Source organism: Xyrauchen texanus, chromosome 25 (genome assembly GCF_025860055.1).
Source record: "Xyrauchen texanus isolate HMW12.3.18 chromosome 25, RBS_HiC_50CHRs, whole genome shotgun sequence".
Lineage (NCBI taxonomy): Eukaryota > Metazoa > Chordata > Actinopteri > Cypriniformes > Catostomidae > Xyrauchen > Xyrauchen texanus.
Window position 1 is genome coordinate 37,074,212 of NC_068300.1, and position 16,317 is coordinate 37,090,528.

Consider the following 16,317-nt stretch of genomic DNA (forward strand, 5'->3'; position numbering starts at 1 on the left):
CCGCAGCTGGAACCAGCTTCCAGAAGAGATCAGATGTGCTCCTACAGTAGTCACATTCAAATCCAGACTTAAAACACATCTGTTTAGCTGTGCATTTACTGAATGAGCACTGTGCTACTGTGTGTCCCACTGTTTGTACTGTATTTTATTTTATTTTATATTCTAAACAATTATTCTTATATTTTTTTTTACTTATTTTAATCTCTTCTATGTAAAGCACTTTGAATTACCATTGTGTATGAAATGTGCTATATAAATAAACTTGCCTTGCCTACATTGAGAAATTATGAGGAGAAATGTGCTTAATTGTAATTAAAAAAAAACAGTATAAATGAATAATATCTGCAGGCTTTATTTTCTTTAACCTAAATATAATTTTTTTTTTATATATATATATTAACAAAGAAAAACTGTGGTGGAAATTTCAATGCATGCTACTTTAAACATTTCAATTAAAGTTGGATTCTCTTAACATTTGATTTGAGAACAGCATTGAAGTATTGTGATATTCGACTGACCTCACACTCATTTTTGAGAGTCTGCATGTCCTGCTGGTCATCTTTTTCTTTAAACCCTTCAGTGGAGATCAACCATTTCTCCTGCTCCTGAAGAACTCCATCTACAGCCTTCTGTCCTGAGAGAACCGCTGGCAGACGATCAAGAACTTGAGCTCGGTTCCTCAGATCCTGCATCACGTTCTGACAGCCCTCCCATTCCTTATTTACTAAGTCCAGGCTGGAATGAGCTTCATCTGTGGACAGAGACTCTACACAACAGAGATGTGTATATTAAGTCAGTGGGAGAAGCATCATTCTACTCAATCTTGAGGAAATACAGTCCATAAATCCATACCTTTCTCCAACTGTTCAATCATCTTTTCTCCTTTCTGCAGCACCTCTTTCAGTGGCCCCTCCCTCTCCGCAAGCCCCGCCTCCATAGCCTACAAAAAATCATATATGATAATATTCAGTCAAATCAAATATTGAAGTAATAGTTCACCAAAAAATGAAAATTCTGTCATCATTTACTTGCCCTCATCTTGTCCAAAACCCATCTGACTTATCTTCTTCAGTGAAACACAAAGAGATGTTTTGCAGACTGTCTATCCAGTTCTTGTCCAAGATGCACTCTGTCAAAATGCACCATAAAAGTAGCCCATATGACTCATGTGGTATTGTCCTAGTCATTTGGACTACTTTTATGATAACTTCATTGTGCTTTTTTTGTTATTTTTGGAGCTTGACAGCCTGTCTTTATTAATTTTCCTTTTACATAAAAGAGCAGCTTGGAAAATAGCTCCTTTTGCGTTCAATGGAAGAAGCTCACATAGGTTTAGAACGACATGAAGATGAGTATAAATGATGTATGTATTTGTCACCTGTAGTTTGTATTTCAGATCGGATGAGTCTCTTGCAGCTAATGCAGATGATTTCCATTCAGTCAGTTGGGATAAAAGCTCGGGAACATCAGTTTCAGCTCTAAAAACAAACATAAACATCTCATCACAGTTCACATGAGGGAAATATGTGTCTCTGTGTTTTAATGTACAGTGACCACAAAAAGGATATAGACACAAATGTCATGCTTAAAGGGGTCATGAAATGCTCTTTATGAAATGTTGTATAGTTGTATCATCTTCCCTTAGGTCCACTGATAATACTGAAGGACTGATGAGGAGGAGTGCATGGCCGAGCCGTGATGGAGCAGGGCCGGTGCTGAATCAGCTGATCAGTGGGAGAGCGAGATAAGGGGCAGCCGGAGACGCCAGTTTAAGAGAGGGATGCAAGCGGCCGTGTTGTGTATATAGAAGCCGTGGAAGACTGCGGAGGTGCACGTGCTGCTGAGGACCCGAGACTCTGCCTTCAGAGCAGGCGACAAGGCAGCCCTAAGAACAGCGAGGGCCAAACTGTCCCGGGCCATCAGAGAGACAAAGCGCGCACACGCCCAGAGAATCCACAGTCACTTCCAGGACAGCGGTGACACGCGACGCATGTGGCAGGGCATCCAGGCCATCACCAACTACAGAACAAACATGCTATCCACGCTGAAATATGCTAAAAGACATCCACATGATGCACATGCATAGTCCATGCATAGTCCATGCATAGTTCAGCACGGCGTAAACTAGACGCACACACATACAGTTTAAAGTATCATTCTGCACTCAAACGCACATTGCCGGAAATGCATCCAAACAGCCAATGACATCCATCCAGTGCATGATTTCATACACCAACAATTCAAAACAGCGCATATGGGCGAAAGAACACGTAAATGATGCGTTTGTGCTCAAAACAGCAAGAGGCAGCAGCTGAATGACAGAGAGTGGATTCTCCTCTTTAGAGTTGTAACTTGACTAAACATCTTTTAAAAGCAGTGTAAGATATGCATCAAGCAGTCAAAGACGTCTATCTGTGCATAAACAAAATGTTTAAATACAAAAATAATTGAAAATAGTCCAGATGGGTCCCCTTTGGTGTTCAAGAATAGTTAGGCCACATTAGGCCTTGTTGTCCTCTCTCAGTTTACAAATGGAAGCATCAGTGTGCGGGGGTCAAGGGTGCAACGATTTTAAGTAGGCGTTGATTATTTTGACCAGTAGAGGCGGTCATGGATTAATGAGCCCCCAAATGACGCATGGAAGTTGCGGAAGTAGAGAACAAGACGTTTTAGCAGCTTCAATAAATGCTTTTGTTGCATTGGGGATTAAGTTGAGTTCTGAAATTTACAGTATGTTTTTATAGTAGAAAGACCTCTTATGTCAAAATATCAAGGAAAATTTGATTCCTCATGATATGACCCCTATTACAATGTCTAAATGTCATTACATTTGAAGACAAAATTTGGCTTGAAAAATGTGTAAATCTTTCCTTACAAGAAAATAAATATCTAATACAATAACGGTGATCAATTTCTGTGTGGCTGAAGTGTTCAAATATTTTTGGGAGCCACTGTAAAGTGCATTTCATGCCATCAAGTTGAAGACATTTTTAGATTTTTTTACAGGGAAGACATGCTGGCGTGCACTCACAGTGTCCTGAGCTCGCCATCTGTATCTAGATGTCGCCGTTTTGGTGGGGCTGGTGGCGGTAACTCCTGGTCGCTGCTGGTGAAAGTCTGCTCCATTCGTGTCGTTACTGTCTCCATGACAAATTTTTCCTGTACCTGGGACACCCTGGTAACAGACACCGCCTCAGTAACCTAGACAACAAAACAAAAATTTGAAATGAATGTTCATCCGATATTCAGACCGATAAATCATTTTAACAGATTAATCGGTACCAATTTTGGAACAAATCGCTTATCTGCAAAAATCTATGACGATATTTATTTTTATTCCTCTATGTTTCACTGTGGTCATCACATGAGGATTCTATAGTAAGTAACAGCGGCCTCTTGAGGTGAAATAAAAAGAATCACTGACACCTTGTGGGGATTTGTTGTCCCTTAAGCTTTCATCATTTTCAATATTAATTTACTGTATACTAGTGCCTGACCAAAATATTGGATATCGGAGTATCTGTTTACCGATATGCGCAGATATGAAAACTTTTTTCAGAACATATAATCCAGAAAACAATGCTTTAGAATTGGTGTTATAACTTAGTTTGTCCCGCAGAGCATGCTCCGACTACATTGTTAACAGAGCTGAATCTGAACTGACGGTGGCTCTGCAGGCATGGCGGAGTTAAGTGGTGTCTTCTTGGTAAGTTGCTAACTAGTTTGTGAAATACATACTGGAAAGGTAATAAACAATGACCCCATAATTTTCCCTTTTAAATATAACTAATATAACATTAACCCTGTCCCTGACAACCATGTCACATCTGTTTGTTGTGTTAGCCAGTTATAGATTGTCAGTGCAGTAAGTAATGTAGCAGATTGAAAGATAAACATCAGAAAATCTTTTTGCAGCTCAGCAGACAACGGTGCGGTGGTGGATTGTGTCTGTTGAGTGTTGATTTCATGCTATGTTGTTACCTAGTTGGTGTAACACAGTGCTGGAAAGTAAATAAACATCATCCATATTTTACTCTCTGTGACAACGAGCTTATAGCTAACTAGCTAACCATGTAGCTACTTTCATTGTTTTTCAGCTGAGTGGAAGCTAATATGTAAACACGTATTCAACAAACTGTTTTGTTTAGGATTTACAGTTTGGTATCCCCTTCAACCGAACAATTCCAGTTGTTGCGTTTACAAAATATACTATTTAGAAGTCTGGTTTTCCACCGTTGAAAGTTTCCCCTGAACTTGTATAGCAGAATATGTTGTAACACCGCTGCCACTGTTTACCTCTTGTCTCGGCAGGTGTAAATGCTTCTTGTGTTACAACCTGCCCCTAATTGACTGGCAGTATTAAAATCATTTGACTGATACTAAACAGTACCCATGTGTATTTAGCTATTTATTTTATTTTTATTTATTTATTTTAATGGTCATCAAGTGACTGATGCTAAACAGTACTGATGTTTATTTAGCTATCATTTTAATTTATTCTTTATTTTAATGTTCAGCAACTGACAGACATTGAACATACAGTACTGATATTTATTAAGCTATTTATTGTATTTTTATGTATTCTTTATTTTTTCAGTGTTCATTTCTAGAATTTGTTGACAATAATTTGTCACTAATTGTATAATAATAATGTCCAAATTTTTTTTATAAAATATTTAAGAAAGCAGCCTTCTGAGTACCTTTGTATAGTCATATTGGTGCAAAATCGGTGAACAATTCAGATAGAAAAGGTCTGTTTTCATTCCAGCTAAAAAATCGCCACCATATCGGTAATATGTGAATTTTCCCCTCTAAAATCAGTCGGGCTCTACTGTATACTCACCTCACTTCAATGCATATTTTGTTAGTTATATAGTTTATATAACTTTATTTAAGCACATATATAGTAACATATATAACCATAGGCTATAAAAAGCATAATCTGGTAAAAATATGCGTATAGAGCATTGAAAAAGAGCCATGTCTATGTCATTCCAAAATAAAAGTCCCTGGTGTATTTCAGGCTTGTTTATAGTTAAAAGTCCATACCAAATCTTAATTTTTTTTTCTGGTCATTTTGGGGATTTTGGTTGCACTATAAACTGCATTTGGGATTTTATTATCTTCTATATTCCAAGTCTTCTGTAGTCATACAATAGCTTTGTGTGAAGAATAGAGCAAAATCAAAGTCTTTATTCACTGAAAATCATGCTTCTGCATTTTGAAACGAAAACCCTTGACGTAAAAACTGGCATGGCATCTCATCACACATTTTAAATATATGTGATCACAATTGAGATTTGAGAGCAGCAGCAGAGGTGAGGATTTCGGTCTGTTCTTCCCACAAAGCTATCATATAGCTCCAGAACACTTGGAATATAGCACAAAGGTCATTTGGACTTTTTCTTCCTTTTGGAGCTTGACATCCCCTAGTCACTAACTAAATGCTTTCATTATAAGGACAGGGGCGATTAAAAAAATAATAATAATATAAATATCTTGCCGTGTGTTGCACAGAAAAAAAAAAAAGTAAAGATCGAATCATGTCTTTGACCTGACTGGAGCAGTCCTCCAGTTTCTGGACCAGGTTGTCCCAACGTTGGGTCAGCCCATCTGTTTCAGACTTGATCTTCTGAGCTGCGGCTGGACTGTTCAACAGATACATCACATCCTGTCCAGCATCTGACAGAGCACTCAGGGTCTTTCGCTTCTGTGCCATGTCCTCTTTAAGATTCTGCCATAGGTTCAAATAAATAAATATGACCATAATGCAGTATGTTCTCTGTAATATAGCTCCTGGAACATATAGTAGACCCTAAACTAAAGGTTAGTAGCTTAAACTACCAAATGTTTTACTTTAAGTAATCACTGCGTGTTTGTCTACTCACGGCTAATCTGCGGACACTGGCGTTTATTTCACTGGGATCTTTGAAATCACTGGTCTGAGCTTCACTTAAAGCCTTTTCCTTCTCTGACAGCCACGATCCAAATAAACTCTGAATGGAAAGGAAGACAAAATACACACATTAAAAAAAGATGCAATTAAAATAAGGAAAGAAAGTCATACAGGTCCAGAACAACATGACATAATTTTCATTTCAAGGTGATCTATCCCTTTAAGTCTCTTCTTAAAATCTGCTTCAATTCTCATCACCAAACCATTTGACATCAAGTGTACCAATTTGCTCTAATATCATAGATAAAAGTGCATGATTACGCCATGGATCAGTTTAGCAGTATGAGCACAGACTGACGGAAGTGGTGTAGACAGGGGACATGGGAGAACAAGGTCTTGTGCACTCGACACTAATGATGTTCTGGGTCAATGGTAATCGTGTCTGCAGGTCATAAACACCCATAATTCAATCTCTCAGTCTCACAAAATGCAGTCTGCTCTGTTAAAAGAGCAACCTGACCCTCAAATGCATTCTATGAACACAGTCCAAGCCAGAGGAGAAAGTCACACATGTGCAAGTCTCAATCAGTTATCTGTCAAATGACGAACAGCATTCAGAATTATTGGTTAATATATATATATATATTTTTTTTTAATCAGTAAATGACAGAAAATGTTAAGTTAAAGCAACCCCTCAATGAGTTGTTCTGTGGTTTACAGTTTTTGTATAAATTCATTGTTGTTGAAATAATATACTGTATACTTTTTAGATAGTATTTTATTATCTGTCACAAAAAAGTCATTCCTGAGTCATCCTTTTTCAGTCGAGTCATTTGTCCTTGAGTCAAAGTCAAGTCCAGCAATTTTCTGCATTAAATCAAGCAAATCACAAGTCTTGAAATTTGCAAATCGAGTCAGACTCAAGTCGAGTCATGTCACTCAAGTCACACACCTCTGAGTGACACAACACAAAAGGTCCTAATACCAAGCCTTGAGGCACATCATTTTCTATAACAGTGACTATTGTAACTTCAGGATTATGAAATTAATGCAATTCAAGTAAGGATAGGTAAAAGTACCCAAGTAATTGAAAGAGACATCAATGGTCTATCATGAAAAACATTTTCAAACAATTGTGTGGCTTGGTTTTTTTTCTCCCCCAAGTTTCAAAACATCTGAAATCATTCAAAGTCCAGTAATAACTATACGCAAACAGCCAAAATAGGCTCTCATTTCAAATTGTATTATTTTTTACAGTGTCATTTTGTTGTGGTAACGTGCCACATTGTAAATGGTGACTTTCAGTCTGGGGCAACAATGCTCAACAACGCATTGCATAATGTGTAACACCAAGAAAGAGCACAAATGAACTGAACAGAACACAACACTTATGTCGCGAGAAGTTGAAAATAGGGATGCAAAGATATGCAATTTCTGGGCCAATATTGATAACCGATAATTATTTAGTTTGACATGTTTTCTTTTTTCTTTTTGTTTCTTTTTAACCCTTTAAACTGGACATTTTTGTGTGTTACTTCACAAAACAGACTATGGAAAATGGCATATCGCTACTTACCAGATTATAAAGCCCCAAACAACGTAACACTGTGCATACATGTTGAAATGATCCTCACAGAGCGGCGTGACATATTTCCTGTATACGCACACTGACCAATATATCGTGCATCAAAATACGATGGCCAAAGATTCTTGTCTGATGCATTTCTACATAGGCTTAGGTGGTAGAGCGGGTTGTCCACTAATCACAGAGTTGGTGGTTCGAAGTGTCCTTGTGCAAGACACTGAACCCCAAGTTGCTCCCAATGGCAGGCTAGCGCCTTGCATGGCAGCTCTGCCATCATTGGTGTGTAAATGTGTGTATGAATGGGTGAATGAGACGCAGTGTAAAGCACTTTGAATACCGCTAAGATTAAAAAGGCGCTATATAAGTGCAGACATTTACCATTTAACTCGCTTCATCTCTCAGAGTAACCATTTGGGATATCTTTTAAGCACTCAAGTAGTCAAAATGACCAAAATGCACATCTCTAATCTCAGATCTCACCTGGTCATCAAGCAGTCGCTGCCACACCAGCTGAATTTCCTCAAGTTTGTTCCAGCGCTCTTCTGTCCAGCGACACACAGCCGCCCAGCGCTCTCCCAGTGACTGTGAGGAACAGCAAGAAAACAAAGTTATTCACTTAATGACTTTTCACTCTTTTTATGGCCATTCTCTCAGCACTGGGAGTATCAAATGTCCGCCCAGTTCCAAGATTCTGACTGTACTTCATCCAGTGAATTCTCAGCCTTTGCAATGTGACCAAAATTAATAGATTTCATTCCTAAGAGGAGAATTCAGTAAATCCATGGAAAAAGCTGGAATCCACTTGTTGAGGAGAGGTTCTTTTCTAAGTCATCACACATGGTCAAAAAAATACAAAAGACTTTAATTGAAGGTTGGACCTGAGTAAGACCAGAATATTATAGAGACTTGGGGATAGGCTACCAAAACCCTTTAGCAACCATATAGCATAACCCCGGCACCTGCCCACAACACCCTATCATTGTGGACACGACAGGCATAAAAAGGTCAAAAGGTCTCGATTCCAACCCAAGCATACATGGACAATGATTCTCAATGTAAAACGATTAAACGGACATCTAATTAAGACTTCTAAGACCAGTGTATCCTAATTGATCATCATATAAATGGTAAAACTGACTCTAGCAGGTTATAAATGGGAGTTGTAATCTACCTGCAGTTGGTCTTCCAGGGCAGCGGTGGCGCTCTCACCACTGTTCTCATCCACAACCACCACCATGTGTGTAAGAGAGTTCACCTTCACCTGTTCCACCTCCAGATCATTCTGCAACATCTGATGATGTAACGAAGAGAACAAAGGTTAAAGGTTAAACGTAAAGGGTTTTTCCATGCACATTGTAGTTTTATTACATTGTTGTTTATTACATTATAATTGTTATGTTGCTTCATGTGCTCACAAATCTTTAGTTTTCATACTTTTACAGTCATTTTCAGGTGGCCAGTCCGTCACCGGGCTAACACACAAAATTTAATCATGTCACAATGTAAAAAAATTAAATTTGATGGTCCTAAATTTCTTAATTTTGTGAAATATGACCCTTAACAGGTTTATTGAGGTTCCCTAGGAATAAGCTGGATGGGTTTTGATTGTAGTAGATTTTAGGGAGGATCTGAAGTTTGTGACTGAGATTCTGTACTAAGTATGAAAGTGTGCAAGTGCTTGTCTCCATAAATTGTGTGAAACAGCTTGGGTGCTCTGGTACCATCCCTGTGAGACTGTGAGGCTCCTAAATGTAAGCATGTGTGTGTGTGTTTCCGCTAGCTGAACAAACACGCTGAGGTCGTGTTTGTCCCCTGTTCACTGGGGCGTGTGCTGATTTGCTCATTCATTCATTCATTTCTCACTCAACCACTCAATCTCTCTCTCTCCTTTCAGTAGTCATGATAAATTCTCATTGGGATCAGAAAGTCATGCACACACACAAAGTTATGTAAAAGTAATTCATTAACTTCTCAAATCCCCACTAGCATCCAATGAGAATGGTATCTTTGAACGGACCAATAAAATGTCTCCCATACTTTGTGCTGCTCTATCTGAGACACATATCCCTCCATGCCTCCTGCAATTGGCTCTGTTTCCATTTTACGGATCCGCCCCTCGGTCTGTGTCAGCCAATCAGAGAGCTGCTGGAGCTGCTGTTGTTGAAGGTCCATGAGAACTTCATGAAGTCTGAAGATGGAGGAATGACAACAGAAATGATACGATGAAGAAGTGTACACTAATGAAACGGGAGTTTGACTGGAATGTGTCTGCACCTGGATTGGCGATCCATGCTGGCCACCCGCAGGCTTTCCCAGCGTGCATTCAGCAGGGTCATCTGCTCTCGGATCTCCATCTCCTCTTCCTCACTGAGGTTGCCCTGAGAGATCAGCTGGTTTCCTGCCTGCAAGACGTTGCCCACACTGCTCTGGTGCGCCGTCAACTCCATCATGAATGCCTGTGGGGCCAAAATGATACATTAATAACTTGGAAATCTACACAGACATAATTAGTTTTAAGGACCGTTCACACCAAATACATTTTAATGTTCGTCTCTGCTATTTTTCCATTGTATTTCTATGTCAACATCCACTAAATGGTCAACTTTGATTTTTGTGCTGCGTCCAGCTGTTTTTTTTCAGTGTTTTGCGCAGGATTGCTGAAATGTTTTTAGATGCAAAAAACCATAAACTTTTAAAAGAACATTTGAGACACCAGCATTCTGTTATATGAGTTGTGCTGTCTAGTTTTTATTTAGCTCAAGAACAACTTTAGACTGTTCAATGCCCTCTAAACAGAACTTTCAAATGGTTACATGTTTAAAAGGAATGTTTCGAAAGATATAGCAGAGATTTCAAATCTAGTCTGTTCCTCACAAAAATCTGTTGGACATAAAAGTTCCATATAAGGCCAAGTCCACACTAATTCGTTTTCCTTTTGAAAATTTCACACTTACTCATTTACGTTTTGGCCTTCCATTCACACTCAGACCGCGATTTTTGTCCAGTGAAAACAGAGCTTTTCGAAAATGCTCTCCCACATGAAGATATTTGAAAACACCGTCTTAAAGAGTTGTAGTGTGTACATAGAAAATAAGGCTGGGCGATACATCGAATATTAGCGACATTATCGTGAAAATTTTGCAGATTTCCCTAAAATGAATAAGCTTAGTTTTCTAAAACGGCGCAAGTAGGCCAATTTCCCTCCCCCTTTTTGTCTTAAGAGTACCACAGCTTCAAGACAAGAGATGTACTGATGGGGGAGTGTCTGTTTACACATCATTAGCAAAATAGTAACAGCAAGCAACACAGGTGTAGATGACGATTTAGTCCCCACAGAGAATGTAACATCTGTAATATAGGGATGGTTTGGTTTTAAGGAAAAAGATCCTGAACAAAATACAGTCTTTGCAAGCTGTGTAAGAAGATAGCCACAAAGTTTGGTAGCACAAACAATCTCTTTCACCACCTCAAGCAACATCCCGTGGCGTACGAGGAATGCATGAAACTCAACGGGCCATCACTTGCCTCAGCCTCTTCTGACGAAAAATCTGGTAGGTCTTCCATCCCAAAGCAAACAAAGCTGGTTAAATCATTCTCCTGCGGTGTGCCATATGCAAAAAATAGTAAGAAGTGGGAAGAGATTACATCAGCGGTTACGTTTCACATGGCCAAAGATATGATACCGGTCAGTACTGTGGAAAAAATGAATAAATCGGGTTCAAGTGGCTGCTAAAGACAATCTACCCCCGATATAATTTCCCTTGTCATAGATACTTTGCTCAGGAAGCACACCAGAAACTGTATTATAAAGTTTTTGAACAGCTGTCACAAAAGTTATCTTGGATAACGCAATTCCTGACCACGTGGATGAGCAAAAACTGTGAACCCTACCACAGTCCAACTATACATTTTATTGATGGCTGGGAGCTTAAATCCACTTGTCTGCAAACCAGTTACATTCCCGATGGACACATGGGATAAGTCATAGCAGATGGATTACGTGATGCACTTGCATCTTGGAATTTGAGAGAGGAGCAGAAAGCATGCATCACAACTGACAACGGGAGCAATATTGTCAAAGTGGTTGAGTTGAATAAGTGGAAAAGGCTGCAATGTTTCAGGCATCGCCTTCATCTTGCTGTTGGTAAGTGTTTCAAAATGAGTAATTCTACGTCAATCGAAACTGCAATTGAATACATTTCCAAAGTGTGTGCATGTGTGTGTGTGTGTCAGGGAAAGGTTTCACAATTTGTGGAATGGTTAGGACCATAACAAAGTTAGGTTAAAGGAAATACAGATTGTATCCTTTTTTTTTTTTTTATAAATAGAAGAGAGAAGCATGAGGGATTCCCGTATTGAACACAGTATTAGTGTTTGCAAGAAAATTGTGGCCAGCCTCTCACACAGCTGGAGAAGGAGAGCTTTCCAATGTCCAGAAGGACCTCCCAAGCCTACCAAGTCACCATCTTATTACAGAGTCACCTGCCAGGTGGGGATCCAAGGAACAAATGATTGCTCGAGTCCTGGAGCAAGAACCAGCCATAACCAAAATCTTTGCCTCTGATAAAAAGGCTAGACATTTAGTTCCAACCTGGGATGACCTTGAGGTGCTGGAGTCTGTTCACAAATCTCTACGGTCCCTTCTAGATTTCACTGATGTATTGTCCGGTGAGGACTATGTGACAGTTTCCTGTATCAAACCTGTGCTTTCTCTGTTCAACACCAACAACCTTGCACATCAAGAGGAAGATACTGACCTCACCAAATCAATCAAAAGCTCCATTTTGGAGAACCTCAATGGCAAAAACTCTGATCCTGAGACCAACAGGCTGTTGAACATTTACTCCCTCAATGATCCAAGGTTTAAAACCACTTATATTGAGCACCACAAAATTGAGGAGGTGAAATCCGAAGCTGTTGACGAGTTAGTTATTTTGAGCCTGACACTGTGGTGTCCACACCAACAGCAAGTGCAGAAGCTCCACCTGAGCCACCAGCCCGTAAAAAAAAAAAGTCAATGGGGAGCTTCATTAAAGAGGCAGCATCGTCATCTTCTTGTAGTGCTTTGTCCCAGAGGGAGGCCATTGAGAAGGAACTGGAAAGCTACTTGCAATCTGCAAATGCTGACAGTGACACAAATTCACTTCAGTGGTGAAGAATCCATGAGGAAAATTTTCCAAAATTAGACAAGTACTACTAATGTGTTCCAGCAACAAGTTCCCCATCTGAGAGTTTTTAGTGCCAGTGGAAACATCGTGTCATGCTACAGAGCATCTCTTAAACCAGAAACAGTCGATAGACTCGTGTTCTTAGTTAAAAACGTGTCAAATGCATACCCCAGGTGCACAGTGTAAAACGCGAATTACATTGCTCTAAAGAATCTGTCAGAACGCACTTTTTGTAACTATTTTGCACTCTTCTTCATATGGTTACATGCAAGAATTACTGAACATCATTCCTTGTGTTCATTTACTTGAAACATTTAAAACGTAGTACTTGAAGTACTATGGACTACAAGAAACTGCTAAATTGCACTTTTCATATTGTTATTTTGGTTCATTTGAATATCAATCCTTGTGTTCATTTACATCAGTGTAAAATGTAGTACTGGTATTTAAAGTCATTTGCTCTAAAGAAGCTTTTGTGCCTGATTTTTTCACATTGTTCTATTAGTACATTTAAACGTGATGGAATATTATTCCTTGTGTTTATGTCAGTGTAAAATATAGTACTTGAAATGCTGTCTACAAAAAAAAAAAAGGAAGACATTTTTAAATTATTCCATATATTGAATATTGTAAAAATTTTGAAAAATATCAAGATATATTTTTTTGCTATATCACCAAGCCCTAATGGAAAACGGATATATTCTAAAACGTTGACGTAATTTTTGTCATGTGACACAGTCATGTGGTCCATTTAACCCAAAACAATCAAGACGGCGGCCCATGTTGTTGTAGTGGTGTTGTTGTGCCTGTTATTCACTTTGATAGTGCTGTTAAAGATAAATGTTACTTTGTACAACCTTGTGACGGGAAAGTTCCTCGGAATTGTTGTCCGGCAAACAAACACGAGGACAATGCACAGCAAGGGGATTTAAGCGTTTTCAGATGTTTCAGTGTGAACAAGAAACTTTTTAAAAAGTTTGAAATTTGGCTGTGTGGGCGGACATTTTGAAAATGAAAACGGTGTTTTAAAATTTATCCCGATTAATTTGAATGTAGATAAAATTATATGGCTACTTTTTTGGTCCTTTTTACGGTATAATATTTTTCAGCCTTGGTCACTAAACTGTGGTTTTATAAAAAGACATGCATGAAGATTGTTCAGAATTTATCCTTTTGTGTTTCATTGAAGAAAGTCTAACAATACAATTTAGATGCTCATCAGTGCGGTTCTATTCAAGTCCTGCATTTTATTCATTGATTAAGTTTACATTGACACCAGAAAGCGAGTTATTGCGAGAAAGCAGCATTCTTGTTTGTATGCACTGTATAAGCGGCACACCCTTTACTCCCGTATACATGCGGCTTGGTCAGTAAGCAGCTTTTTCCACAGCAACATAATTGCCCCACGACACTTTTGTAAATAACAAACATGGTATCCGAGGAAAACTTCACTATTTTATTCTCTGTTGCTTCGCTTTATTTCCAGATATTCCAGAGTTGTTGCTGTGTTTGTTTGTTTCTTTCTATCGTGACCTGTAGTGGATTTGCACTTTAATAGTATGGTTTCCCTTAATGTAAAACTCCAGGATTCCCTCAATGTATAAGCGCAAACGTGAGGGACTGTCAATATTTTACAGTGGTGTTTATAAATGGGAATAGTAATAGTGCATGTGCTTTCCCCACGCTTTTCCCCATACCATCGTATGACGTTTGTTATCCGGTCTGTTCCACGCACATGTGCACGCTTATAATGCCCCTTGTGTGTTTATATGACCACATAAGCAGCTTTCTCTGGGAGACACCTAGGTGTGTTATACCACTTTTTCTCAATCCATTAAACAACATAAGGAAATCAGAGTTCTCGTTTATATAATGTTTCAACTTTCTGCAAAAATCCCTGAATAACTTGCTTTCTTAAGTGCATGTAAACATGGTCATTGCTTTAGCTGTTTGCTGGTGTTAACTGAAGCTCCTGACCCGTATATGAATGATTTTATGCACTGCACTGCTGCCACACGATTGACTGATTAGATAAATCGCTTGTATAATTGTTGGTGTCTGATTGCTGGTTTGAGTATTTATATTAACTGCTGATCCTAAATATAAATGTATGGTCTTAAATTGAGCAAACGTTCCAAGATTAAAGGGCCGATACATATTACCTACTGACACATCTTACCCCACTCTCCCTTATGCGGATGTTTGTTCAACTTTGGGCAATTTCATGTCCCAGGTGTGGATTTTTATTACAAAGATCAAATTTCAACTTTTATTTTTCCTTATTTGAAGGTCTCTTCGGACCTGGAAACTTTTAGCAGGCCATCATGAATCATTTAGAATGAAGCTGTGATTAAATTATATAAAAAGTGAGAAAATTATTTAATTGGGTCACACTTTATATTAGGTGGACTTAACTACTATTTTCTAACATTCAATTCATACAAGACTATATATGTACTGTATAACTACATGTTGTTCTGCAAAATGCCCACATTTTCTGCTACTGAGGTTGAGGTACGGGTAGGTTTAGGAGTAAGGGTAAGGGTTAGGATAAGGGGTTAGGGTTAGGTTTTGGGGTAAGGGATTGGTTAGGGTTATGGGTTAAGTTAACAGCGTTACTACATATGTAATTAAATGCAGGTGCTTTAAATGTATTTACAATTAAACAACATGTATTTACATAATGAGTATACTGTATCAAATGGTTAAGTACATAGTAGTTAAGACCACTTAATATAAAGTGGGTCCTTAACTTTAGCATGACAAAGTAATCTGCCATTATATTTCAAAAACATTACAAATGTCCTTTCCATAAGCGTCATTTCCACCACAGAATTCTATTAAACACAAAACAGAATTTGAGAGGTACTGGAAATGGCACTGTACTGGGAATGTGCATGACTTTAAGAAGAAATGACAAAAATGACATGAATCTCCTGTGGTGCATATGCATACATTGTTGGACACTGTTATTACACAGATTTGAAAAATTATTAACTGAAAAATTCACAGTGCTAAAAGTTCCAGAAGTTGGAAAAAAAGAGCCATATTATATACAAAGTACAGTACACTTGTACGCCAACCAGGTGTTCTGCTTTATCTTCTAATCTATCTTTCCGGACAGTTTTCTGGATCACCATATTTCCAGGTGAAATCATTATAATAACAGCCATGGCAACATGAGAACATCAGCATAGAGCCGAATCAAACTTCTTGTAACAGGTTAATCAAAACAAATTATGACGTGAGAATATAGGTGGGTAAAAGCTTAAAATAACACAGTCTATTATTCCAAACAACAAGACCAGGCAAAGAACCTAAAGTACAAATGATGCAACACACAATTCTGCATATTATTTCAGTGTTTGATGATTACAGTGGAACCGCAGCATGGGCAAATAGGTAAATGCATATACCCAGCACGGCTTTGGTTTAATTGCCTCGCTGCGTTTTCTGCCACAATGCCTCACGTTAGCGTTCACTTTCTGACAGGAATGTAAACCTCAACCCGATCTGCATACCAGCCCTCATGCCCTAAAACTCTCTCTCTCAGGATCCATCACTCAGGCGTGAGTTTATGTGTGCGGGCCCTTGAGTCTGACAGAATTCCTCAAATTCCTGGCATGTTCTGAGCATTTTCTCCAAGAGGAGGAGCATCTGAAGACAGG

At 38.7% G+C, this 16,317-nt stretch overlaps 1 protein-coding gene across 5 annotated transcripts in view; it reads right to left on the minus strand.

Annotated features, from left to right (window-relative positions):
* The window catches only part of LOC127618368 (utrophin-like), a 269,333-nt gene that overhangs the window by 191,331 nt on the left and 61,685 nt on the right, over nt 1–16,317 (minus strand). For all 5 annotated transcript variants that reach the window (XM_052090759.1, XM_052090761.1, XM_052090757.1 and 2 more), the window contains 10 exons: nt 9,756–9,937; nt 9,519–9,669; nt 8,653–8,772; nt 7,962–8,063; nt 5,889–5,996; nt 5,555–5,734; nt 3,032–3,201; nt 1,379–1,478; nt 853–940; nt 519–766 (listed from right to left, as the gene is read on the minus strand). In XM_052090759.1, the coding sequence (XP_051946719.1) occupies nt 519–766; nt 853–940; nt 1,379–1,478; nt 3,032–3,201; nt 5,555–5,734; nt 5,889–5,996; nt 7,962–8,063; nt 8,653–8,772; nt 9,519–9,669; nt 9,756–9,937 (1,449 nt within the window). The remainder of the gene's footprint in view (nt 1–518; nt 767–852; nt 941–1,378; nt 1,479–3,031; nt 3,202–5,554; nt 5,735–5,888; nt 5,997–7,961; nt 8,064–8,652; nt 8,773–9,518; nt 9,670–9,755; nt 9,938–16,317) is intronic.